This window comes from Zeugodacus cucurbitae, chromosome 5 (assembly GCF_028554725.1).
Source record: "Zeugodacus cucurbitae isolate PBARC_wt_2022May chromosome 5, idZeuCucr1.2, whole genome shotgun sequence".
In the NCBI taxonomy this organism is placed as follows: Eukaryota; Metazoa; Arthropoda; class Insecta; order Diptera; family Tephritidae; genus Zeugodacus; species Zeugodacus cucurbitae.
This window is the reverse complement of record NC_071670.1, coordinates 70,143,955-70,171,262: the sequence shown is the minus strand read 5'-3', so window position 1 is coordinate 70,171,262 and position 27,308 is coordinate 70,143,955. Positions and strand designations below refer to the sequence as shown.

General features: G+C 36.9%; 2 protein-coding genes across 2 annotated transcripts; both read right to left on the bottom strand.

Moving 5' to 3' along the window:
* Positions 1–12,713: 12,713 nt before the first annotated feature.
* Positions 12,714–16,064, bottom strand: LOC105215604 (uncharacterized). The gene is made up of 3 exons (XM_054231631.1): positions 15,277–16,064; positions 13,157–13,896; positions 12,714–13,093 (listed from the first exon to the last, which is right to left on the bottom strand). The coding sequence occupies exons 1-3, from the start codon at positions 15,665–15,667 to the stop codon at positions 12,947–12,949; spliced, it is 1,278 nt and encodes a 425-aa protein (XP_054087606.1). The 5' UTR covers positions 15,668–16,064; the 3' UTR covers positions 12,714–12,946.
* A 1,142-nt stretch (positions 16,065–17,206) lies between these two features.
* LOC114804383 (uncharacterized) lies at positions 17,207–19,760 on the bottom strand. The gene is made up of 4 exons (XM_054231630.1): positions 18,984–19,760; positions 17,903–18,648; positions 17,692–17,843; positions 17,207–17,598 (listed from the first exon to the last, which is right to left on the bottom strand). Exons 1-4 carry the CDS (start codon positions 19,372–19,374, stop codon positions 17,517–17,519), a joined length of 1,371 nt encoding a protein of 456 aa, XP_054087605.1. The 5' UTR covers positions 19,375–19,760; the 3' UTR covers positions 17,207–17,516.
* Between the last annotated feature and the right edge of the window lie 7,548 nt (positions 19,761–27,308).

The window sequence follows — 27,308 nt, the reverse complement described above, 5'->3', positions numbered from 1 at the left end:
AGTTTTTCCGTTACTTTAGTTTCTGCTGTTGTTGTTGTGCTCCGGCTTTCGTGTTGTGTGGCGTAGTAAGTAAGGTTCAATTTATTTTGGTATTTTTTCATTTGCGGAAGCTTGCAACTTATCGCCACGTCAATTTGTATTATGTGTGAGTAAACAATATTTAAGCTCGAAGAAAAGGAGAGGCGAAGTGCAACGACAACTGGGTGAATTAATGAGTGTAATGCTCATGAAATCAGTGTTGATGGTGTAGCGCAATAAAACTATTTACCACAAATGCAAAAACAACAACCATGGTATTGCATTTTTACAAATAGTGTGTGTGTTGCATTTTTTTTTTGGATATTAACGGGAAATCTTTAGTGTCTCCTCGTGTGTGTGAAATAAGGGCTTGTGCGCGGGAGAATTTCGATACTCGCACGTACGAATAACAAATTAAGCATTTATTTAATTTTCCATAATCAATTTCCATCTGACTCAATATTTAGCATCAAAAAAACTATTTTGTCTTCTCTTAATAAATAATATTCAGAAATTTTTAACTTTTTGTTTTTATAAATTTTTAAATCTCAGCTGTTGAAATGTTTCTTTCTGTAGCTGAGCAGTTTGAGAACCGGACGCTTAAAAATCTCTTGCCTTTCTAGACTCGGCAAATTCCGCTCGTATGCGGACTGCGCCCCACGCGTCGGTTGGGCGGGAGGAGGGTAATCGTTTGGGTTAATAATTGCAACGCTACAAGGAAGCAGCGATTCTTCAAAAGCAGCATTGCACTTTTTTCTTTCGTTCACTGTGGCTTGATCTGTGTGTGTGTGGTTTGCGTGCGCACTTGTCACAGACAAGGCAGTACATCTTCTTGTCACGCTCGTACCGCAGCAATTTAACTTAGCTGCAAGAAGAGGCGGTGGCAGCGACGTGGAGCTCGCTGGGTGCAAATGCATAATGAATGACGTGTCAGACCACAATTTGGCAAACTGAGTGCGGAGCGTAGTGGAAAGCGCGAAAGCGACACCGCAAACATTTTCTTGCAAACGCCGCTAAATCTTTGGCCCTCCCCCACTTGCGAAACTATGCAAAGCTCCGACCGCTCTTCCACAGTTCCACGGAGAAACTTCTCTATTATTTACTCACCTCGTGCGCTGCGCTTCGATTTTGATTGCGTGCTGCAGCGTCGCTTGGCGTACACTCACGACTTGGCAAAACCTCTAATGACGTCTCCCGGGAGCGGCGGCGATAATGTGCACCGTGGGCGCTGATGCGCATGCAAAGCCGCGCTGAATTTGCGGTGCCGCTGTTTGCGTGTGTTGACGTTTATTTATCTGCCTTATTCGCACGTGCAAATTTAATTTATTTCCATTGATCATAGTTGCATATAAAGTTTGGCGGCTCCTTGTGGGAGTGCGAGCAGAATTTAAGAAGAGAGATATTTTGTAACACAGGCGTTTATGAAATGACAAATAACATATTTAAAATGTCGCAGGAGTTCATATTGTAAATTGTGAAGACTTTTAATACACACACCATCAAAATGGTTATAACTATGAGAGGATGCCAAATGAAATTTAATAAAGAACTAACCCTGAAACTTGAAGGAAGATTACTGCGTGTCAAAAATTCATGATAATTGATTAAAGAAACCTGGATTTACCTCCTTATCAAACGTACTCTTCCGCCGCCAGTGTGTTTCTACACTTCCTGATCCATAACGCAACGTTTCACGATCTTACGCAATCATAGAATCATAAACATACTACCATACTACGAAAATGGTATCAACAAATTTGGAAGATCGTTATCAGTATATCATCTAGAAAGCTTGAACAGCAACATCGTAATCTCCCAGAAATACGTTTGTTTTTTTAAACGAAAACAAAATTCGATGCAATTCGTCTCATCAACAACTGACACCAATTGAGATCTTTTAAAACCCGGTATGGCTTCTCTTCTCATCTCTGGAAACATATTTTGGTTACGGCATTTTGCGATCTATAAATAATATTAAAAGACTAATACCTAACATAAAACAAAAAGTCTCTCTTACAAAATTTAAATCTTTTTTATTAATATTTCATATCTACTCTCCATTCTCCTCTCAAAATAATATCTAATATCACTCAGTTTTAATAAAGAAAACAACCTCGAAAGCAACAGAACCCTGCACGATTTGAAAAGGCACATAAAGAAGCCAATAAAAACGTAATGGCCTCATTTAGCAGCACATAAATATTAAGAGCACATTTTTATAACTTTGAATTTAAACACAGAAATTAATGTGTGAGAGCACATACAATTGCATGTGGAACAAGGCAAGAAAACACAACACACAAAAGAAATAAATAGAAAAGGTGACAGCTGTTGAACAAGAAAGCTAGAGAAATTTACCGTTGTAACTTCAAAAACGAAAGCAAAACCTCTAAAACATCCACGAGGAGAGAAATGTAGGAAAATGGGGTACAAGTGCTTGAGGAATACAAAACACAAAGTTTTAAAGGAAAAAAAGCCAAAAGGATTTCTTAACAAAACATTCCACAGCCGTGGAAGTGACACAAACTATGAAACCCATCTGTTTCAAGTCAAAGGAAATCAATTACAAGTTCAAAATGCGACCATTCGACTCAGCCGCGTTACTCACCAAAAATAGAACGCACCGTTATTGTAGCCATTTTTACGCGCATATGTTTCAATCGTCCCCGTAGAACCTTTGCACAGCGTCCGTCGCCGCACAACAACAACACTTTTGTTACAAATACCTGACAGCTGTTCGATTGCTGCATGCAGGTGTACGCAACTGCGCTCAATTTTGTAATCCCCAGCGTTAGCCCACTTCTAGGTGTATCAGCAAGTCAATAGCGAGCAAAACATCGACACTCTGTGTTCCAAACCGTTCGCTCGTTTTGCGGACCAGCATCGATTGTTTTCCATGCAAATTCATTTAATTTATAGCTGCGGTCGCCGCTTGTGTATTGCGTTTATGGCGGTTGCGAAAATAGAAAATGATAAAGTTCCCAATGGTAGGCGCTGCCCCGCCTATTTCAGTTGAGTAGAGTTGTTGTTGTTTGTGCTCCGTTGTGGTTATGAGGCAGTCGATTGATGTTTTGTGTATTTTGCGCAACTAATATTGCAGCTTTTGTTGTAGTTGTTGTACAAAGTAAACCGCATGTCTGATTTGCATTTGCACTTTTTGACTAAATCTGCCGTAAAGCCGCTGTTTAATTGAAATTTTTCTCATTCACAGCCACTTGTTAGTGTAGTTTGTTGTTGTATTGATGCGGTGACTGCACTTAAGCATGCAATAAATTCATCGATATTTGAGTCATTTCTATGCAGCCGATATTGATCAATTTATTTTGGCGACACGGCACTCAATGAGTGTTAGACATGCCATGCGGTGCAAATGCGATTATTGATTTTTAATGGAATATCACTTAAATCCAAGTGAGTTTTAATATTATAATATTTGAATATTGACATTTATGAAAAAGTGCTTTCAAATCTTATTTTTGTGTTTTTTTTTTGTAAAAAAAATGTTTTTCCTTACTATTGCATAAATATCATAAGCCACTTTTCAACTAAATATGCTTTATTCTCTTAGCATACTCAGTAATCTAAAAATCTTGAAGTCATCTTCACATAAATGCTGAGATCAAAGCGCTTAATGAAGTCTGAAAACGTAAAATTCGCAAAACTCATACATCTACTACACCTACTTGTGTGTATGTATGTATAAGTGTGTGTGCCTTTAGTACCTTTTCAGCAAGCGAGCACGCAATGATAACTGAGCCTGTGTTGCAGACATATGCGGGCGATGGGCAAACAATGTGACCGTGCTACTGTGATAACACACGTCGAGGAGGGGCAGTCCAGCCGAACACAAAAGCCCATTAAACGAAGCAAAACAAAAGATATGTGCGATAATCAATATTGCCGCTATGGAATTGTATATAGATATAGATATGTATGAGCACGCTCGAAAGAGTGCATTGTCGGCAATTACGTATACGCCTAGTGGCGCTTGCAGTTGTTACCCTCTCCGCTGGGGGGCATTTGCATGCTTCCGCGTTGCAACATATGAAAATTGTGTGCTCAGTTCTCATTTCTTTTGTTGTATTTACGAGAGAGTTCATCAATTTAACCGCGCAAAGGACTTCCAAATTCAGTTGCAAATGTATTGGTTGGTGCAATAAATTTAAAGTTTTGCTCCTGTCTTGTCGCTACTCATACCTATGTGGTGCATATGTGCGTGCTGCAATCGAGCTGAACTGCTCACAGTCAACATCAAGCAACAGTTGAACTGTCTACCAACATGTGTTCAGCGCCATGTCTACTTTCGGCTGTTTCGTGTGCCTTATAAATTATTACCATGATTATGACTGCGTGTCACGCAATAAAGATAATATTTGTTTAATACATCCAGTGCCGGATATGCTTTTATTCACCTCTCGTGATGAAAATAAAATAGACGCGAAGAAATAGATCGATGGCCTTTCAATTCAAGTTCGGTTAAGTTAAGAGGCTGATCCAAGTGATCCCACTTAAATAGAACCAGATTTCTAAATATGGATAAAACAGATTCTTAAGAGCCTCAAAGCGCTTTGAACTTGTTATAAGATTTTCGAGGCGGTTCATATTTATTTGAACAAAAAAATCTAGTTCTCTAAGACTAGTGCTACCTAAATGTTTCAGCCTTTCTTAGCACAAAATTTTAGCTTTGAGCACAGACCAAAATTGTTTCCAAATTCTCCAACGTGCTAACCATATAATTATCTCGGAATGTGCTTCTATAGCGCAACACATGCATCCATAATTACAGTGTAAAAATTGAAATGTAATGTTTTCAGATATGCATAATGCAGGTAGTAGCATTTTAGTAAATTACATTGCTGCCTGGAGACCAAGGCAAGCGAAGTAAACCGCAGATAAGCGTTTGCAACAGTGAACGAACAAATGAAAAGTGGGAGCTTTTGCAAAGCTATTGTTTAGCTAACTGCTTTAAATAACAGTTATGTTAGTAAATAAGCAATTCTTATTCAGTTATTAGAGTATATACTCCAAACGTAAGTGGCGCCCTTAACTCTTGAAAATTCATGTGTTTTTGGACGCACATGCAAATAATTGCTGCAGCATATCGTGGCAGCGAGAGGGGGATGTGGTTTTTGTCTGCTGAAAATAAATGAAGTAAGCAAGCAAGAAAATTGCGGAGAAGAATTCATTGTTAGAACTCACAGTTCGAAAGTCTAGAGGAATCTTGTGTATAAATACAACAAAAGTGTTGCAGGACTTTCAGTCATTAGCTGTCTTTGTTGGTGTGCGTTTCCACAGAAAAACATGATTCTTTAAATCTGATAGCATTGTTTTAAACAGCACACATCAAGTGCGCATAAGCATAACGGTAGTGTTGTTATGGTTGCCTGTTGCCAAAATTCTTAAGCGAGTGATGTTTTTGTACGCATTTAAATTATGATTAAGTCATTAAAAAACATTTTTTGAGCGAGAAATCGGACAAACTTAGTATCTATCCAAGGCAGAACCTCTGGTGAAGAAGGTTTAGATGCAAGCATTACAGGAACTAGATGAGCACCTCACTAGGTCCACTCGGAAATGCGAATGTTGGTAAGACTTAGCAGTATTTCCTTTGGCAAATAATACTAACATCCATAGACCTTTTATTTCTAACTCAGTTCCCATAATTTTATGGTTAAGTCTAACACATTAGTTTTCCAATAATTTAAATCTCTTACCAATAGTTCTGAATTATGGTTTCAATAATATAACAACTGTTTTTAGTTCATAGAATAGTTTCCTTCAACAACTTCAACAATGTTAGTCATACGTCCCGCCTCCACATGAAATCCAGCGCACACAGCCATAATTAGCAGTCTTATTGCAGATATCACGGTCTATCACATAACTGCCAGTTGTCGTCGAGGCATGACACATCATCCTTTGTCCGTGTGCCCAATGAGACAGGACAATGAGTGAAATTAATTGATGGTGCAAGTGTCACACGGGAAGAATGTGTGCCTGTCTATTGCTGCAACTTGAATGAGTACCGAGAATGAGCTGGATAATTGACAGCGAAGCACAATGAATACTGATGAAGTGGTGCAATTGCATGAGGAAATGACTGCAAGTGGAAGTGAGTATGGAGTTGAGATCGTGGAAAGGTGTATAGAAAGAATTTGTCTGTATATATTTGCGTTTAATGAAGTTACTGACAATTTAGTAAATGCTGAGTGTATTTTAATTTTTCTGAAAATTTGATTGGAAGTTATTTTTTATGTATACTTCATAGAATCTACAAAGCATTTGTTATATCATATAAAATATTATGATTTGTTAAATTATAAATCAATATTTATGCTACTCACAGTAAGAAATTATGAAAAGTGACAACGCTCACCACATGTGAGTACCATTTGCTCATCAACTTCCACTCATATATACAATCTCAGACACCTACACAGCCACCCACATGGTCTATTAAGTATGTAATATGTTGGTTAGGGAGGCAAACAAATGAAGCAGAGTAATCCCTAAACGCCAAGCACACACACACTTCTGCGTCCCTGCTCGAACAACCGCGTCAGCAGAATGTGTTAAGTATACTTAGCCAAGCGCCAATCAACGTTAAATGAAACTTGTTGACAGCCAACAGGTTCGACGCTTAGACCAACAACAACAAACGGCGCAGCAAATCATGTGAGTACACACACATAACAGTTTTTTCTATATATGAATATTCCTGTATGTTGAGTGCTTCGGTTGGCATTTTAAATTATTTGCAACACTTAACACGGAAAAACGCGTGTGTTGCAGTTGACTTCAACTTGTGACAAGCTGCAAGCCACAACTTCAGAATGAGGTAAAGTGTGAGTCGGCAACTTGGACATTAAATTGCTTGAATGAAGAACCAAATGAAAGCACACGCCTTCGCAAAATCTATTAAAACCAAACACAAAAATATGAAATATTTAAGCAGCTGTGTTGAATCGACACTGACGCACTTAAAACTAGAGGCCACCCGCACACCGCTAACACACGTTTTGCGTCGTTGCGAAATCTTTAAGCCAGCAGAATTTTGAGTCCCCACATAATTATCCCAAAAAACTTAACAGCTCAGCTAACAAATTAGTGGTTTTAATGTTTTCATATTTTTATTTTTTCAGAGGGACTAATTTTTGCTGTGAATGTGCCTCCGTATCAAAAGTGGGTAAAATTGGGTCATAACTTCCCTTAACTCCCATATACCTAATGTTAAATGTTAGCAGTCTTATTGCAGATATCACGGGCAATCCCATAACCGCCAGTTGTCGTCGATGCATGACACATCACCCTTTGTCCGTGTGCCCAATGAGACAGGACAATGAGTGAAATTAATTGATGGTGCAAGTGTCACACGCTCGATTGCTACGCTAGCAACAGAGAGAGGCGGAAGGATGTGTGCCTGATGCAACTTAAATGAGTACCGAGAATGAGCTGGATAATTGACAGCGAAGCACAAGGAATACTGATGAAGTGGCGCAATTGCATAAGGAAATGACTGTTTGTATATATTTCCGTTTAATGAAGTTACTGCCAATTTAGTAAATGCTGAGTGTATATAAATTTTTCTAAAATTTTGAATTGAAGAAATTTTTATGAATAAATGATTTGTTAAAATAGAAATCGATATTTATGCCGTTTACAGCAAGAATTTATGAAAAGTGACAACGTGTACTGCATGTGAGTATCATTTGCTCATCAACTTCCACTCACACTCGAAAGGTCTATGACAGTTTGCGCAACAAGCGCAAGCGCAAGACAACCTCTGGTTGGATTTATGCCAAGTGGGAAAGTTCGAGGCAGCATCGTACCCTCTGGGTACGGATGGCAAACTCAAGACAACCGCAACGAGTTAGCAGAAAGGATACAAGGGATCGATTAAATATGTAAAGTATTGGTTAGGGAAGTGAAATGAAATGAAGCAAAGTAATCCCTAAAGGCTATACAGACACACACTTCTGCACTTTATTTATGTGAATCCACCAACTCATATCAATAACTATACAAACACACACACACATCGCCACATAAGTGAAACCGCATTAGCTCGTTTAGCGCGCTGACTCGTCCATTAATTAAATTGGCGCTTACATGGAGGAACGCAAGAAAATTACACACCCCGAGGAGTTCGGTGGAGCAGAAACCCCGGATCGAACAGCCGCATCAGCAAAAAGTGTTAAGGTCACTTAGCCGAGCGCCAATCAACGTTAAATGAAACTTGTTGACAGCCAACAGAATTCCCCGTTGGACGATCAGTCAGTCACTGAGTCATCGAAGCGGTCGGGCAGTCAGTCACACTGACACATGTGAGTCCCAAAACATATAACAGTTATTTCTATTATTATTTATTTCTGTGGCTCGGTTGGCATTTTGAATTATTTAACACCAAAAAACGCGTGTGTTGCAGTTGACTTCAACTTGACACAAGCCGCAAGCCCCAAGGAACAACTTCAGAATGAGGTAAAGTGTAAGTCGGCAACTTGAACATTAAATTGCTTGAATGAAGAACCAAATGAAAGCGCACGCCTTCGCAAAATCTATTAAAACCACAGCAGCTGCTGCTGCCAAACACAAAAATATGAAATATTTAAGCAACTGTGCTGAAGCGACACTGACGCAGTAAAAAACTAGGGGCCACCCGCACACCGCTAATACACGTGTCGCGTCGTTGCGAAATCTTTAAGACAGCAAAATTTTGAGTCCCCACATAATTATCCCCATAAACTTAACAGCTCAGCTAACAAATTTTAGTGGTTTTCCTTTTATACTGCTTAAGCAAGCCAGAAATTGCTGCGAATGCCACAGATGTCGCTTATTGGGGGATATTCTCTAGGTTATGCCATTAAGCAAATGTGTGAGTTTGCGGTGGCATATTTTACGTTAAGGCAACATACGGCGGCGTAATTATGACTTAAGAAAATGTTGCTATGAACGAGTCCTCTTGCAGGATATTAAACGACAACGAGTGTTGCGTGGAATAGTGTTGTTAACGAACAATTATATATAAATTTAACTAAGCTGTTGTCCTGAAAATTGAACTTTAATGTTTTCATATTTTTATTTTTTCAGAGGGACTAATTTTTGCTGTGAGTGTGCCTCCGTATCAAAAATGGGTAAAATCCGGTCATAACTTCCCTTAACTCCCATATACCTAATATAAAAAGTTTCAAACTTCCAGTAGTTATTATATGGTATATATCGGTTAAATGTGAGATATCTTAGCAGGATTAAGTGGGCGTATAGTCTTGGTGAAATGCAGCTTGGTGGCAAAACTACCAGCATCCTATAAAAACGATTTTCTTTATTCTAATTCTATTTAGGCTGAGAGTACAATTATTTTTGTGAGGTACCTGGAATGCCAATACTCAAAAGGCTTTTTTGCTGATAAAAAAACGTCGATTCAAGCCCGATTTAAGCTGAGAAAAGATAACTGATACTCGAAGCTTTCAATTAGTAGACAAGACATATTCATAAAGTTGAAATAAATCCTCTGAAAATTTCAAGCATATTTTCCATAACCTATACAGCCACCCGTGTGCATCTATAGTAAAAAGTCCACAGCAAGAAGAGCTTTAAAGTCACATAGAACCCCGGAGCAGAGTCTGTTAGTTCATTTTGGAATTTCGTAGAACGAAAAGTTGAAAAATTTATTGCCTTCACAAAGAATAATGCAAAATTAATGACTTGAAATATTCGAAATGCCAACTCAAAGCAGAAGCAAAGGAAAGCCAGCGCACGCTGCCTCCACATTAGTACAACAGTTTAATAAGATTTTTGGGCATCGCATGCAACTGCAAAGGTAGACAGGCCAATTCAGCCACTCCAAAGGAAGAGAGGGACATAGCACACTCTGTGGTTTACTGAATTGACCCTCGCGTGGTAATAGAGTATGAAATCATATGCATATATTTTAATATTTTTGCTCACAATCTATTGCATCAATAAGAGAAACATATTTTCATTTCATACTCCGATTATATACATAAGACTTAATCTCTGTCGCCTCAACGCCATTGCCTTTGCGGCTTAAACCCGCGACACACACACCAACTGCAAAGCGGGAAGCGCAAAAGGAAGGCATTTCAGGGAAAGAGAAGCGACTGAAAATTTCCGCATGCAATAATGTTTTAAAAAATACTTCTTTTGTCCGTCTGCCGCTGTTGTTGGCTCTGCAACACCATGTTCACCCTTCTTCACAATCAAAAAGCAATAATGAAAATGCAATTGTTGTACACACGTCCCAGTGTGATCGGGTTTTCGGCAAGGTAGCGCCTGATGGGCGACCACACAGTTCCAATTTCGTTGCAGCGTAAAAATAAAATTTCCATTTGAGATATGAATTTGTTAAAACCGCCGCTTTCGCAGCATGGACCAGTGTATGAGCGCTCTTACGCCACTACAACAAAAGCATCAAAAATATGAGGGTTTTACAGGTACTCGTTTCATACTACGACTCTCTCTCACTACGAGTGTATTTCTCATTCCAACACGTCAGTGTTTTATGACGGCAATTTTGTTGTTGTAAGTTGTTTTTGTTCTTTCATACAAATATTGCATGCTTTTTTCCCTTTAAAGGTATTGCAAGTGGTTTTCATATCATACGCTCCGTTATCACTGTATTTATTTTCCCGCTTACTTTCAATTATACAAATATCTAAATCGTTTAATTGGATTTAAATTTAGCGCTTGGTTTAATCGTCTAAAGGGCGGTAAGTAATTTTGGTTTGTTTGTAGAAGCTGAAATCCACATGAAATTATGATTCAATACCGCGAATGTGATTTTTTATACGGGTGGCAACTCCTTTCAAAAATATTTTAAATGTTCAAATTTCTTAAATCTCTTTAGTTTCCTAGACTTAACAAGTGAGTCGTCTCCAGTGTAAATTTCATTCAAAAACTTTTTAAACAGGTGGCAACCCTGCCTCAAAAAATATCTCTTAATTTTCTTCTTCATATTCAATGCGTGTTCTTCGGATTATATTTATATATAGTTTTATACAGATGGCAACCCCTCTCAAAAATATTTTCAATTTTAAATTTTCTTCGTAGCCTTAAAAATTTAATTTGGATCCGTTAAAATTTCTTTCAACAAAATGTTTAGACAAGTGACAACCATGTCCCAAAATATATTTTGTTTAAATAAATTTTAAATTTGATAGATCCGCAGTAGTTTATACCGTTATATGTCAAAAGTGAAAGTAATAATTCAATCGCCAAAATCCGCACTCTCTTTTAGCGCGAAAGACACGCTCGTAAAATACTTACTGCACGAGCATATGCCAGCAGATAACAAGCTGTCTAGACAAGTGCGCCAAAGAAAGTTCCGTGTTGATGCAACTCTGTGTGTGTGTGTCTCTATGGTTAAGCACGACTACGTAAAATATAAAGTTGTTACTAAGAAAATTCGGCTGCGAAGATAAAGGAAAGAAAGTTTCATCGCAAACTACACCAAGCCTTGAGCAAATTTTACTTTGTATGCAGGAACCGTTATTATATCCCGTTATTGTAAGGAATAGTTGAAAGATACACGACGCTCGGAATATTATGCATTTATGAATATGTACATGTGTGTGAGTTTTATTTTTCCCACAAAAAGCGCAAAAATCATATGGTAGATTACGTATACGCAGTGGTGCTAAAGAAGTTCTCGGAGTCATACTTAAGATATCGCTTTTTAAGGTTAAGCTTAGGATATTCTACACTTTAAAACCTTTGCTCAAATTCTCTTTAATTTTTACAATTCCATCAAGTGACTCAAGATCCTTCTCTTTATGCTCATACAAATTTAGGCCCAACAAAATACTTTCGACTTTTTTTCTGCAACTAATGCCTCGTACAGAGAGCTCATGCTGATTTTCCTCTTTCCTCTCTATTATGCATCAACAACAACATAATTGTGCTAATCAATGTGCGGTTGCCCCGCGTTTTACTTCGTCATACTTACTTTATTCCATCATTCGTGAAGCCTGCTTGCCACTGAATAAAAAGTACAACCTTTTTGTTGTTTCGCAATTATGGCTAAATGCCTCAAGCAACCACTCACTGCACCAATAGCGGCAAGGAAATTGGTACAAATGTCCTACGCGCGGCGAGCGCGAGACGAACTAAAAAAGACCAAAACAAAGTGCAAACACTCGAAAAATTATTAAAAAAGCTTATGCTGGTGGGCTGCCGTGTCATCGGGCGGTATTAGCGTTTACACGCTGTAAATATTAGCTTGAACATTGCTGCCTGCGGGGACACTTTGTTCAAATTGCCTCAACAGTTCCAAAGCAAATTAGCCTGCGAGATGTGAAGGAAATAGTTGGATACAATTAGTAAAAGGGGACCTTTAGGAACAGCTTCCTTCTCTATTACTTCTCGATTTTGCTTCTGCAGCGAGTTGAGCTAAACACCCTTCCCATGGTAATATAGTAGTAAAGCACAAATATTAATTAAACTTCAAATTCTTAAATTTTTCGAAAATTTTGCCATATCAAATTTCCTTTAAAAAATCTCTAACAACCAAAAAATCCGAATTGAGTATTACGTAGCAAATCGACTATAGCTACTGCAGGGAAAACAACAAACCGCACGGCATGTCACGTAAGGACACAGCTTCCGCTATTTGTCAAGCTAGGTTTGATTACGAAAATAAAGAATCGCGCGTGGCTGCTGATGGAGATTTTTTAAGGGACGAAATTTTAAAGAAAATAATTGTTTTCGGAAAGTTTATTTGTATCTCTTTTTTAATTTGTTATAAATAAGCTCTTTGTCGTGTTGTAAGTTTTAGCACTTTTAAACGCAATTTGAAATTCATCTTGACCGAACTCATAGTTACTGAAAAATTTAGCGTCACACCAAATGAAAATTCGAAAGAGATCAATTATTTCTAATTCACATATGTATGTGTATACTTATTGAATAGTCACTAGTAAGGTTTGTATTCCAGCGAGGAGGACCAAAATGTATTTTTACCCTCATAGCGATTCATCAAATCGACGTCACCTGATGTTCCATAGCCAAAGTTGCTCGTTACAAATTGTAGAAATGGAAGCGGTATTAAAGACAGGATTAGCTGCGAAAAGAAAGTATTCGATAAGTGTAGCATAAATATAACGTAAATCTGCAACAAACTCACCTCATACTTTTCAATGTTAAGGGAAAATCCCATTTGCAAAGGCTCAATTGGTGCCGGTTGCCTGCGACTTAAGATATCATTTGCCTCCGTAAGAAAGTACGCAGTTACGCCATAAACACTCCCAAGAAACAGAACTTTCAGTTTCTTACAACATCTTATTAGTTCTAGTGAATCCTCCGCATATATGTCATCGCACTCGTGAAGGTGTAGCTCTTCCAAATTCACCAAATCTTTAAGCACCAACGAAAAATTGACAATACGAGTTTTGCAAAATATTAAACGCTTCAAGTTTGTCAGCTCCGCAATTTTCAAGATATGTTGCATAGACACGTAACCTTCAGAAATTGCCAATTCTTCTAACTGATTCCTCCGAAGTAATTCGTCAAAGAAGAATTTGCAATGTTGCATTTCGCATCTTTTGTATAAATTTTGGTCATTCAAGCACGTCTCGCACTGATCACTATTGAAACGCCAGATCTCGAGCTTTTGCAATTTCGGAAGAGTGCCAACCAGTTGCCACGATTTACAATGGTGGAATTTTGTACCGAGTTGCTCGACATTTTTCAGGTTTTCAATCATTTCAAAGGCGTATCTATTCGAAAACATGTCTGGATATTTGGGCATTACAAGTAGCCTCAGTGGATTGAAATATGTTAATTGCAGCAAGTATTTCGGATCAAAAAAGGAGCTACTGTGTATGTGCAGCTCCGTGAGACTGTCGAGTTCTATTAAGCCTCTACCTAGAGAATTACAAAAACTTTCCGATTAAACGAGGCTCCTACTTATTTATATTCTTGCTTAAAGCTATTCGAACTTTTAGCGGAATATATACAGAGAAAGTTCAATCTTTTACTTATATATTCCAAGAGAACAACATGGACTGTAAGTACAAAACTCTGCACTTTGTATCTATCCAGTGCTTCGGTATCTGATTTGGGGGAAACATTAGAATACCACCCCTCGTTTTCAGTAGTTTGGGAAATGGGTCTGGTTGGAAAGAGACTGTTATCCAGATTAACACTATGAATATATAAAACTAGAGTCGACGGAAACTACCGAGTTATTCGCATTTAAAGTTGAAAATTATTTACATTTTATCTTTTATTGTCTCCTCTTATGGTTAATTTCTCTTTTATATTATGCACTTATTATAGACTAAGACATCACTAGATTGCTTCTACATATTTATTTTATAGCAGTTATAACTACAACTAAACAAGTTCGCTAATTCTTTATTTTTCCGTTTTGTTATTGGTTTCATATTTGCCAATTCAAAATGAATTGTTTAATATTGTGCATTACATTGGTCGCATGCGGAGGTTCGAAAAAACAGTTTCGTCAAGGATTCAATCTTAAGGCGGGGAGTAGAAGGTCTCTGGGTCCTAGGTTTCCATCAAAGACAATTTTAACAATAGTGCAGATTTTTCTAATTTAGTTTAGGAATACACATGGAGAAAAAATATTGCAAATCAGCATCAAGATACTTTTGTGAAATTGTTAGATGTAATAAGCCCTAAAACTTTTTTCTTTTATTAAAATTGAAAATGTATTACATACTATTTTTAGAGGGTATTTATTTCCTGAATGTGGCGTTTCTTTTTATTTATTTTCATTGTTTTCATTCGTTCGGATATGACAACACTTAATATTTGTCAGCATCGAACGCTTTTGTTATTGTGCATATAAAAAATGTGTGTACAAAAGTGTTATAATATATTCGCCACTATTGAATTAAAGAGAGCTATATATAATATTTGTCATAACTGTATTTGAAATTGAATTCAACTCTCTCAGTTATATTCCAGAATTTCTTTTTGTACAATTTAAGTTAGTTGCATATAAAACGTTCTAGAAAGAAGACATATATTGTTTCAGTTCCTCTTAATCGGCTAAGGATAAATTCTCCACTAACAATAAAAAGAAAGATGCCTATTTAAAGCAAAAATAATTATAAAAAAATCATATTCACAAATTCCCTGCGGCTCTAATTATATATATTCTTATTCTGTAGAATCTTCTCTTTCCAATCGTACCCATTTTAATACCGAAATCGTGGGTTGGTATACTAAAACCGACCCCTAATTTGAAATCCTGAACTATCAATTTGGAATCGAACTCACCTCTGAAATTATAAAAGGCGACGCAATTCAGTTTCTTCAGATTTGGTAATGGAATAAGTTCCGCCAAATACTCATCGGTGAAATAATATAGTTTCGCCTCTTCAATCTCCTTATGACAATCTCGTAATTTATTTAGAAAGTATTTCGTACATTCAAACTTCGACAAATTAAGTCTCTTTATGGTACGCAGCGGAAAGTCGTCGGTGCCTATGAGATGACCATACTTTGTCGCCAAATTGTCGTTTAGTTCAGTGCTATTGGGGAAATATTGGAAACAGATGTGTTTAAATCGTTTACAAACATTGCTCCAGATGTTCTTCTGGTCATTGCGATTCAACTTTTTATAAATCATTATCAAACACTCATCCGGTAGATCCAGTATGGAAGCCATTTGCCGTAAAAAAATAGTTCGTTGAGATATACAACCTTGGATGCGGTGACCAGCTCTTGTCGACTCAACTTGTGTTGATTAAATGCCAGTAAATTCAATTCTACTCATAAATGTATTTCGAAACTAAATGCTGTGAGTAATAAGCTTCTCCTTGAGTGCTCTCGTTGGATGACGACTCTCTATAGGCGATGACTTTTACTTTTGGAAGAGTTGGACGTTTTAATTTCACCACGATTGAAGATTATATATTAACTTGCTTCTCGTTATAGTAAACAAATCACGAGAAACTTCACTTTTATTTTTCGAAGTTTGAAGGTGCGACTCTTCCAATTGAAAATTAATAAAAAGTGCAACAGAATACTACATGCAACCTTCGCTTTCTATCAAGAACTAAATCTAGTGAAACATACAGAAGCATACTCAAGCAGATTACACTCTCTGTCAGCTTGCATTTAAGTTCACAGTGCTCTCGCCGATGATTCGCCGATCACTTCGTTCATTAATGCTCACAAGCCGATCATTAGTCATGCAGCGTTTGTTGAGTTTTTTGTTGTAGTCACTCCGTCGCAATGTTCACTGAGAAGCGCATAAGCGGAGCTTAACAGTACTCTCTCTACAAATATTTTGAATGCTCTTATTATATATGACATACTTATATTAAAAATAGGCTCGTCACGACCAGCCCTTTGTATGATCGTGTTCAAGCTGAACTCGCAACCGACATGACTTCAGACGTTTGACGAGTGAGTGCAATTTCTCCCGACTTACACGGATTTATGTGCTAATGAATATTTTTATATGTTTTACTATTTCCCTCCCACTAACCGGTGGAATTCCCAAGAATCATCTTTATCATAGTTGCTTGTATTAATTCAATGAGCGAAGAGTGACTCAGAGTTGGTTGTGTTTTATGGGAATTAATGTAAATGTTATGTAATCAGCGGACTTAAGGGTACTGGTTGCGTGATTGCTTCGTACTGGGTCAGGGTAATTATAAAATTATACACTTTTTTCTACTTATATATTACAACAAAACAGTGAAATTGAATTGTTTAACCATTTTCCAGTATGATAACAATTTTCATAGAATGAATGACCTTAGTTATTCCTGACGCAAAGTCGACTATATATTGCAGATTTTAAAGATTTTAAAGAAAATATGTATTCTTAATCGATGCTGAATGGCTCGAGGATTAGGAGTCTAATGTATATTTTAAGAGTGGCGCTGGTCTACAAAGAACCTAATAGACTAAGGTGTAGATGTCATTTGGTCAAATTCAATGACACTAATTTGACAACAATACAGGAGCGATAAAAATTACTAAATTGTATAAATTCATACCAATTTGCTTGACCTCACTTTTGTGCAAAAAATATTATCAAATTTCCTATAAAAGTAAAATGAAACCATTTTCATTGGTTAACATACGAATGTCATTAAATTTGACATAGCCAAACTGTACATACTTTGCCGGCTTGGATAAAACCAATTTGTTAAAAAATTGGATTTTTTCCAAAAGTCCAATTATCAAAATTTTTGTGTTTTACTTTTAATTATGTTGATATACATACATATGTACGTTCCTCTTGAAATACGATAAAATGTTCATCTGTATTCATTGCTTACTTTGTCTGTAGAAGCCGCAGAGGTTAGACGTGTTTTTATAAGCTTAGCGATTTTCATTCGATGAAAGCTCACATTTAAATTCTTGGCAAAAACCGTACTCCCAGCCTATACATTTGCCAGACCTAGCTCCGTGTGGCTTTTTCCTATTTCCAGAAACAAAGAGAGAATTGATTTCGAATAGTTTAATCTAATCACATTTATTTTAACTTTGTGCATAAAATTTTATCTCCGCTCATTGCCGTGTGCAGTCTTAGCACTTTTAACCATAATTTGAAACTCCTCTTGACCGGCTTCCATATTCATGCTAAATTTCATTAGCGTCGTACCAAATGAAAATCCGAAGATGATCAATTATTTATATTACAAATATGTATGTGTATATTTATTGAATACTCACATGGAAAATTTTCTTTTCAGCGAATCACCCTGCACATTCGTTTGACTCACATAGTCCTCCTCTCTTTTCAAATAGTCTTCTTCTGCGCCAACAAACCTCCTCGTAAGTCTTACAAATCGTAGAAATGGAAGCGGCTTTTCAAACTTGATTAGCTGAAGTAAGAAAGTATTTGAGACGTGCTATTCCTAACGTAAAATGGCTACCAACTCACCTTTGTAACTTCAACAAACTTAGAGAAACCCATTGTCAAAGGCTCAAGTGGTGCCGGTTGCCTGCGACTTAAGATATCATTTGCCTCCGTAAGAAAGTACGAAGTTACGCCACCAACAAACCAAAGAAGCAGAACTTTGAGCTTCTTACAACATCTTATTAGCTCTAGTGAAGCCTCCTCATTTATTAGTCTGCAGCCGTCAAGGTGTAGCTCTTCCAAATTCACCAAATCTTTAAAGACACCCAGTGATAGGGAATGCGTTAAAGCAGCCCGACAAAATATTAAACGCTTCAAGTTTGTCAGCTCCGAAATTTTCAAGAGATGTTGCTCAGACACGTAACCGTCAGAAAGTACCAATTCTTCCAACTGATTCCTCCGACGTAATTCATCAAAAAAGATAGTGGCATGTTGCCCTGCGCATGTCTCGTACAAATTGTGGTCCTCCAAACAGGTCTCACACTCATGACTGACGAAATCCCAAATCTCGAGCCTTTTCAATTTCGGTAAAGTGCCGACCAGTTGCCACGATTTACAAGGGTTAAATTCTATCACGAGCTGTTCGACGTTTTTAAGGTTTTCGAACATTTCAAAGGCGTATCTATTCGAAAACATGTGTGGGTCGTTGGGCATTACAAGCGTCCTCAATGGATTGTAATATGTTATTTGCAGCAAGCTTTCCGGCTGAAACAATTTATTAGTGTGTATGTGCAGCTCCGTGAGACTGTTGAGTTCCATTAAGCTGCTACCTAGAGAATTTCAATAACTGTCCGATTAAACGAGCGTTTAGTGGCTCCTACTTAAACATTTTTAGTGTCTAGATGTTAGACGGAAAATTTAGCTTGAATGAAATATAAGCTAAAACTTAACATTAGACCTATTTGTAATTTTAATGGAATGACTTCATTCCAACGAAGGGACGAGCAATAAGAAGCATGAAGAAATAAATAAAGTTACATGCGACTACTTAGATAATCCCACAGAATAATACCAATTTTATCTAGGCAACTATCCACTCCGAAGCCTTTAAGTACTTCGATATCTGATTTCAAATCCTAAACTGTCAGTTTCGAATCGAGCTCACCTCTCAAATTATAAGTGCCGATGCAGATCAGTTTCTTCAGATTTGGTAATGGCAACAATTCCGCCAAATACTCATCGGTGAAGGAAAAGAGTTTCGCCTCTTCAATCTCCTTATGGCAATCGCGTAATTTATTCAGAAAGTATTTCGTACATTTTGACTTCGACAAATTAAGTTTCTTTATAGTTCGCAGCGGAAAGTCGCCGGTCCCAATGAGATGACCATAATTTTTCGCTAAATTGTCATTTACTTCCATCCAATTGTGAAAATATCGGAAATAGATATGTTCAAATCGTTTACACACATTGCCCCAGCAGTATTGTTGAACATCGCGTTCCAACTTTTTGCAAATCATTATCAAGCAGTCGTCCGGTAGGTCCAGTATAGAAGCCATTTGGATACTTTAATTTACTTGCCGTAAGAAAATATACAACCTTGAGTGCGGTGACCCACTCTTGTAAATAGAATTTGTGTTGATAAAATGACAATTAAGCCAGCTTGAGTGCTTTCTCTATATTACGATGACTTTTACTTTTACGAGAGTTGCATGTTTTAACGTCACCAAGAAATACGAAATCAGGCAATAAGAAATTCTTATTTAAGAATATACTTTTATTTGCTACCCGTTATTGTAAACAAATCCCGCGAAAATACTACATTTTAGTTCACTTTTACTTTTCGAACCTTGAATGCAAAGAACTTTTAATTGACTATTAATAAAAAGTGCAACAGAACACTACTTGCAACCTTCGCATTGTTTCAAAAACTAAAACTAGTGAAACATACAGAATCTAACTCAAGCTGATTATACTCGCATTTGCTAGAACATGCTCTCTCTGTTGTTACAAATGGCATACTTATATTGAAAATAGGCACGTCACGACCAGCCCTTTGTATGATCGTGTTCAAGCTGATCTCTCGATTGGCGCCAACATGAGTTCAGTTGTTTGACGAGTGAGTGCAATTTCTTCCGACTTACGAGTATTTATGTGCTAAAGAAGTATTTGTATATGTTTTACTGTTTCCCTCCCAATAACCGATGGAATTCCAAATAATCATCTTTATCATAGCTGCTCGTACTATAAGCTAAAAGTTTTATGAGAATTATTGTTAGATAATCAGGAGACCTGAGCGAAGTGGTTGCGTGACTGCTTCATATTATACATATATGTATATTACATCAATAGTGGAATTGAGTTGTTTGACATATATCCAGTATGATATCAATTTGCATAAAAAATATGATGTGAGGATCAAAAAGTTGTCGTGAGACAAAGAAAAAAAGTATTTTGACCAGAACCGAACTTCGAACCTATACTACGATATAAAATCCAAATTGCTGTTCGATTAATGGAAGGATGTTAAGGATGTCTGGTATTTACTTGGAAGGGAGATTCGTCTCAATTTTAGTGTCGATTGTTTAAATGATGTTCATTCTGTCAATTTCAATTACTCTAAATTGGCAAAGGTACGGTTTAAGTGATACGTCTGTCAACCGCGCCGGTAAATATTATTTAAATAGTGCAAATACTTAATAACTTCGCAGACGAATACACATTGTTTTTGTCTAAAATTTAACAAATAATTTTTAGCGAATGTCATTAAATTTGACATACCGAAAACCGTAGCAAGGAAATCTGGCGACCTTTGAATTGAAGCCAATAAAAGCAACTTGAATGCTACAAAAATAAGTCTGTTTTGCAACGGTTTGTGACTAATGTGTAATGATAAGTGGAACTCTTACGGTGATTGCATTATGAATCCCACATTTATGTAAGGCAGCAAAATCTAATCATTTTCATTTCTCATTTTCTACAAGCACCTAGCGTTATTCAAAGCGTACGCCCACAGCACCGAAAGTAAATACGGCTCAAAATTTCAGCATGAAAGCTTAAAACTTACAAAAGAGCCTTTGCGCTCTCCGCCGGCAACGACAAGACAATGGCTGTGCAGCCACAACTTCCTGTGGGTCCCATATTAACACTAGCAACTTTTCTAGCGCCATCAGGAGAATTATAATGAATGTAACGTAACACATATGCGCAGGCATTGTTGTTGTACGTTTATGTAGAATTGTGAGGTTTTATCATCACTCAGGCTCAGTGAAATAAAGTTGAAAAAAAACGAATAAACTAAAAATGCCACTAAAATGCCTACTCCAAAGAGCACTCCAACTTCATTTAATATGTTAGTGTCGAACAATACTCTCTCAACAAACATCGAAAATTACTAACACACACACATTCACTCATTTTTGTAAATATATATATTCAGCATAAAGGCAGGACTTTGCAGCCACAAAAGGAAATAAAGAACTTCACTTATGCCAACACTCACACATCTGCAAAGCACCCATACATACACACACTTACACGAACTCCTTAAACAATGGTCGCTGTCATCGTCATTGGGGCTTTAAGCTCTAGAAAACGTGTTTGTTAAAACTATGAAAGCTGCTGAGCCGAGCTATGGCCAGAAATTGGTGTTGAAATTTTAATTAGTTTAGCTGCTGGCAGGTTTAATAAAATCCGGTCACTTTACTATACGGCCTCCACATGCATGTGTGTGTGTCGTCAGTTTACTATAGGTTGGAAAAAAGGAAGTTTCGTAGTGGATTTCGGAAGCTTTCGCTTTATTCAAATACAAATTCCTAACAAAGGAGTTAAATATGTCACACTTTCCTCTCTTCGGTATTGGGGCTTTATAAACCTGTATTTCATTTTAATCAAATTATAAAAGTGGCAATATGAAATCCGTATCGTCATTTGAGTGGCTACGGATTTCGAATACAGAGACGATCGCTCTCATGATCTGCTATGGTGTTGAGAACTCTCAAAGTAAGAGTGTTTTCACTCAGGCCATACATAAGATCATTGCTGGGTTGAAGTTCATTATTATACACTGCAGTAAGCTCTTTTTCGGAAAGCTCGTAAAATGATCCACTCGATATTTCTCTCGAACAGTTCGATGGTGCTACGATCAGTCTTTCACTACGCTATTGTAAATAATGTTGAGAATTTAAGGCTGACGGTTGCTCAAGAGATAATCGCTTGGTATCACTCACTTTAACTTTGTTAAATAGTGGTTGTAAATATCAACGTTATAATTATTTCAATCACAATTACTAAATCGACTGATTTACAAATAATTGAAGTAACCTCATTACATAATTATAGAGTAAGTCAGAGCGACCAGTATTCCATATGAATAGAAACTGATTTTTATTCAGATATGTCAATATACCTTCTCACCCAAATAATTTGCATAAATGCAAATAACAAGAAAACAAGTAAGGAAGAGATAATTTCAAGTGCGACCGAGCATTTCGTACTCTTGGACGATATCAAACTCATATACACCATCATACTACACTATTAGTAAGAAACCGCGTTCACTTGTCTGATAGATTTTGTTACAGATTGGTTGCTGACATCCCTTTATAAATACGTCAACCCCAGCTATTGAGCAAACTCTCTATACAATTGAATTGAAAAAGTGAAAAGCGTGGCTTCGGGGCAACAACCATCAGCGGCTATAATAGAAGCCAGCTAAACGATAAACTGAAAGGCTCCCCATTGCCTCCTTATATTGCCTCCCACATATGCCAACAGGAATAATAAATAATTCCCCTGTATGTAAATATGTGCGAAAAGAGAATCAACTAGAGGGAGTTAAAGAGTTAAAAAATATTATGCATTTTTTTAGATTTTTTCAATGAAGCCATGACAGCAAATGCGGCGCTTTATCGCGCTCGCATAGAAGGAGGGGAGAGCTTTAAAAAGTTATGGTTCGTAAGTAATCTGGTGGAAATGACACTTTCAATATTGCTTGCTTGCCTTGCGGCGATGTTGTTGGAATATCGTAAAAAGCAATATCGCTTGAAACTCGCAGCATTTGACTGAAATCAAACAAATCCGATTGGAAAATCTGTTTAAACGACAATGCCAATATGCGGCAAAGCAAACATACATACATACATTCGTGTGTGTGTGTGTTAGCTCTTGCAGCGTCGAAAGTTCTTTGATCTGGCGGCTGCTTTTAGGGAGCGCAGGCAAACCGTTATGAATCAGCGATGAGCTTATATACATACATATGTATATTAAAGCAGTTATTGGAAAGAAAAAAATATACTGAGTTTTTCATTAATTTTTATTTTAATATAAATTAGTTCTTCAACCGATTAACTAATTAATTTGTATATGTGACCTTTTAAATTATGCATATGACTTACATACTTAATTTAATTAATAGATTTAAATAGGAACCACGGATTGAAAACACATTAAAATAGTGTTGCCACCCTGTTACGGACATTTTGTTTTATTTTGGAGGAATTTGAATTAACTTTATCACTTATTTTATATAAAAATACCATACTACGTCATCGCAAAACGAGTCAGGTTCATCAGCGTATTTTCTTGGAAATGCAAGGCTCCTTTGTCGATGCACCAGAGGTATTAAAGGTTTTAAGGGTGTTTGTACCCATTCTTGTAAAGCACATTTCGAATGGTTTGAGTATGCCGCTACACCTCGAACTTCATAACACTTCATTTTATAATTCTGGTGCTGATTGCCTTGGGTCTTCTCGTATTGCTCCCACGTGGTTTTATCTGTAAAGTTCCAGACTTTTCAAATGTTTGAACAATTGTCTGCTCATTCGATGGCAGTTTTTTTAGTAATTCGACCAATTGCACGTGCTCCATTCCCCTTTAAATACAAGCCTAAGATAATTTTCAGAATCTCAAAGGGAATTTCACGATGTCGTTTGACACAAAGTTAAAAATCTCTTGCAACATCATTTAAGCATTTGAATATTTTTAAACACAAAAACGCGAGGAAAAAACCAAAAGATGTTATGAACGTAAAATTTTTTGGTGTGGCTTTCAGTTCTTTTTTCTTCAGTTGGATTTTCAGAGCGTGAATGTTGGAAAGAGATTTGCACGCGAACTTTTTTTGCTCAAATATTTTATATTTAAAAAATCTGGCAACTCTCCTCAAATATTTCCTAGTGTCAGCATTCTAAATAAATTTAAGTTAAAGATGTGGTGATTCCTTTTTTATAACGACTACATTTATGGATGAGAGCATTTTAATAAAGATTTTCGTAAAACAGAGACTTTACTACGTACACCAACAACAATGTCTGTTAGCCACGTTCCCCCAAAGACTGAAATTGGCAAGTGTATAATTAACATAAATTGCGTTTACGTCGATAGACATGCCGAAGAGTTGAACAAAGTCACAGAAAGAGAGTAAAAAAGCGAAAAAACACTACAGTTAAGTGGTCGCTAAGTCTGAAACCAAAACCAAACAAAATATGAGACCGTTACAAAAGCAAAAGCTCCGGCCTAAGCACCGCTGATTGAGTGAGAGGAGCGGTGTGTGGCTCACGTGCGCCGTCAGCGACTGACAAGCAGTGTCATTTCCCTAATAGTATGTGCTCATCAGTGGCAGCAACTGGCAACAAACGCGTCTTTTGCCAAGCAACCGAGCTTTTATGCATTCGCAATTTTGCCGTTGAGTGGCAGCAATGCACTACGCGGACGGCGCTGAGGTGGGTGGCGATATGCCAGCCTATATGGAATCCTCTTGCTTGCAGAACTCGTTCGATTTGTCGCCATGGAAATCATCCGGTCGAATCGGTTAATTTTGGAAGTGGATGATCAATAGTGAGGAAAATTGGCCATTTATTGAAAGTCTAACGAAAATGATCATGGTCGATCGCGGGGAATGGTTTCATATTCTTTGATGGGACTGGCAGGGAATAATCTACTAAATTGTATGTTTTTAGATTTGTGTGTTTTCATGAAGAAATACAACGCATATACTTTAATGTCATTACAAAGAATTTAGTTTCATTGTGAAGTTACCGCCGCGATAGAATAAATCCCAGCCAAGAGGCCCAATTATCGACTACTTTTTCCAACAATTGGAGCCGTGTATCGTCAATAAACTTTGTTCCGGGGTAAGTGTGTTCATTATGACATGTCAAATTAAATACATTATAAATCAAGTAACAGCTGTCAAAATGACCAATTCCAAAAAAAGTATTGCCTTATTGGAAACCACACGTCTAAAGTAATACGCTTTATGAGCTGACAAAACTACTACGAATCTGTTCTGTCAACAATTGAATCCTCTGAAGGAAGCTACTGCCCAGAAACGCCCAGGTTGACTAATAGGTGGGAAATTTTGTTCCATCAGGACAACCCCAGGTCAGACACTTCGATAGTGACTCGACGAAAGATATGAGAGCATGGTTGGAAGGTTCATATGGATTCATTTTATAGGCTGGACTTGATTACTGTCTGTTCCTGTCCAGAACGAACTACTTTGATGGTGAAAAATTCGCCTCAAGATAAGCTTGTTCAATCATAACCTTCATTTTATTCAAAAACTTTTGCTAATTTTTACTAGACCTTAATAATATACTTTGGTTAGAATTATAATTGAGAAATATATTATATTACAGTAAAAATAGATCACAAATCAAATAGTATTTTATATATAGCCTAAATTTAATATTATATATAAATACATATATCAACAAGCACATTCACTTTTTATCGAATTTCGACCACAAAAACCATTACCAAATCAAGCACACACATGTACTCGTGTGTACAGTGGCGGATAAAAAGTGTGCAATTGATGCTTGCTATTGATCGCCATGGATTACAAACGCTTCGAAATCAATTTTATTTTCTGTACAAACAAAAGCGACGAGCAAAAAAACATAAAAATAAAATTAAAACAAATTGAATACACGAGAAAGGCTTTACAAAAGCAAAACGGGGGAAATTTCGCGAAATGCAAAATTCATTGTGTGCACTTTTTCGCTGCTTTTCATGAACTTTTACGCTTCCGCGCGCTCGATGCAATTGGCTTTGAATACCGTTGCAAACGTTAAGTCCTTGTGTTTTCAATTGTAGTTTGCAATATATTTTTGATTTCATTTTATTTCGTCGAACTTTTTTGTTGTAATCGTGAACTCGCTCACTTTTATACGCTTTAGCGCGCTTATCCGTCGTATAACAATTGAATTTCGAAGCTTTCGTTGAACTGCATTTTTCAATGAATTGATTTGTGTGCCACTTGCTACTTGAAGTGAAGTGCAGAATTCGAGGGTTCTCATGTTGTTTAATTTATTAATTTGAAATTTTATCATAATTAATCCTATTAGTTAATTTGTTGTTATTGTTTTCAATATGTGTCACTTGGACAACTGCAGAAAAGTTGCTCTAAAAATTGATGTAATTGATGTATAAAAAATTACTGCAGATAAATTTAAGCTCTCACTAGTCGATAAAAAGTGTTGAATATATCAAAAACCTGTGAAGGCGATGGACGTTCACTTCAACTAGATCAGCTGAATGATTAAAGGTGCAAGACCCCACGAGTTTCAGCCACAGTGTCGTAAGAACTGAGACGATTCAACATAGTCTTTTCATACATTATTCCGACGAGTAAATAGGACAAGATGTTTAGTCTCACCAAATGGGCGTTCATAAAGTAATACTCAATTAGAACCTAAAAAATATTATAACAAGAAGGAATCGAACTTTGCTGAGGGCGAGGAGCTCTCTCTAAATCTCTTGCGATCTCGTAAATGCTGACGAAAGGTCCCACTTAATAACATCACGAGAGTTCCAGTCGCCTAATAGTAAGTCGCAAGAAGATATTGGCACACTGCTTCGTTTTTGAGATTTCCAAAAATTTAAAAATGAGATACTTTCATTAAATGATTAGAGAATTAAAAAATACCAAAGAATCTAAGCATAATAAATTAAAAAAAATAATTAAATTTAAGATCACCATCTATAATATCGAATAACTGTAAAATATACGTCATTCATTAGGAGAATAAATAAATATTCGCTGACAACAACTTCCAACACCGCATAAATACAAAACGTGAGTCGCATTGCACCAAGCGCACTAAAACTGTCGGCCAAAATAAAAACGAACAAGAGCGATTATTTACTTTATTTTATGATTCTGCGTAGTGATTCGCCACAAGTTAAAATGTTATTAAATGGACTGTGCTACCAGATGATTTGAATACAAGGCAATACATTTTGTTTTCACTTACTCTCATTCAACGCTCTCTATGCCAAATAGCTGAAGAGAGAAAAATACGTTTATTTGCATGAAATATGCTCACATTCTAGTCACTCTATTCTGTTAAACATTTTATGTTGTTTACATTGCTATGTTACTCATTCCACTGTAATCATAACAGAATCTGCTTTAATTATGCATCATTTGAAATCAATGAGAAAAATATTAAGAGCCAATTTGGTTTTCCAAAAGTTACATGGATACAAT

Bases quoted from the DNA above. Each gene is read 5' to 3' on its own strand.
- LOC105215604 (XM_054231631.1), bottom strand. From the start codon at position 15,667: ATGGCTTCCATACTGGATCTACCGGATGAGTGTTTGATAATGATTTAT. The intron at 13,897-15,276 runs GTGAGTTCGATT...GTAATTCTCTAG, and splicing joins CGCCTTTTATAATTTCAGAG to GTAGAGGCTTAATAGAACTC. The intron at 13,094-13,156 runs GTGAGTTTGTTG...TTCTTTTCGCAG, and splicing joins TTAACATTGAAAAGTATGAG to CTAATCCTGTCTTTAATACC.
- LOC114804383 (XM_054231630.1), bottom strand. From the start codon at position 19,374: ATGGCTTCTATACTGGACCTACCGGACGACTGCTTGATAATGATTTGC. The intron at 18,649-18,983 runs GTGAGCTCGATT...GAAATTCTCTAG, and splicing joins CGGCACTTATAATTTGAGAG to GTAGCAGCTTAATGGAACTC. The intron at 17,844-17,902 runs GTGAGTTGGTAG...TTCTTACTTCAG, and splicing joins AGTTTGTTGAAGTTACAAAG to CTAATCAAGTTTGAAAAGCC.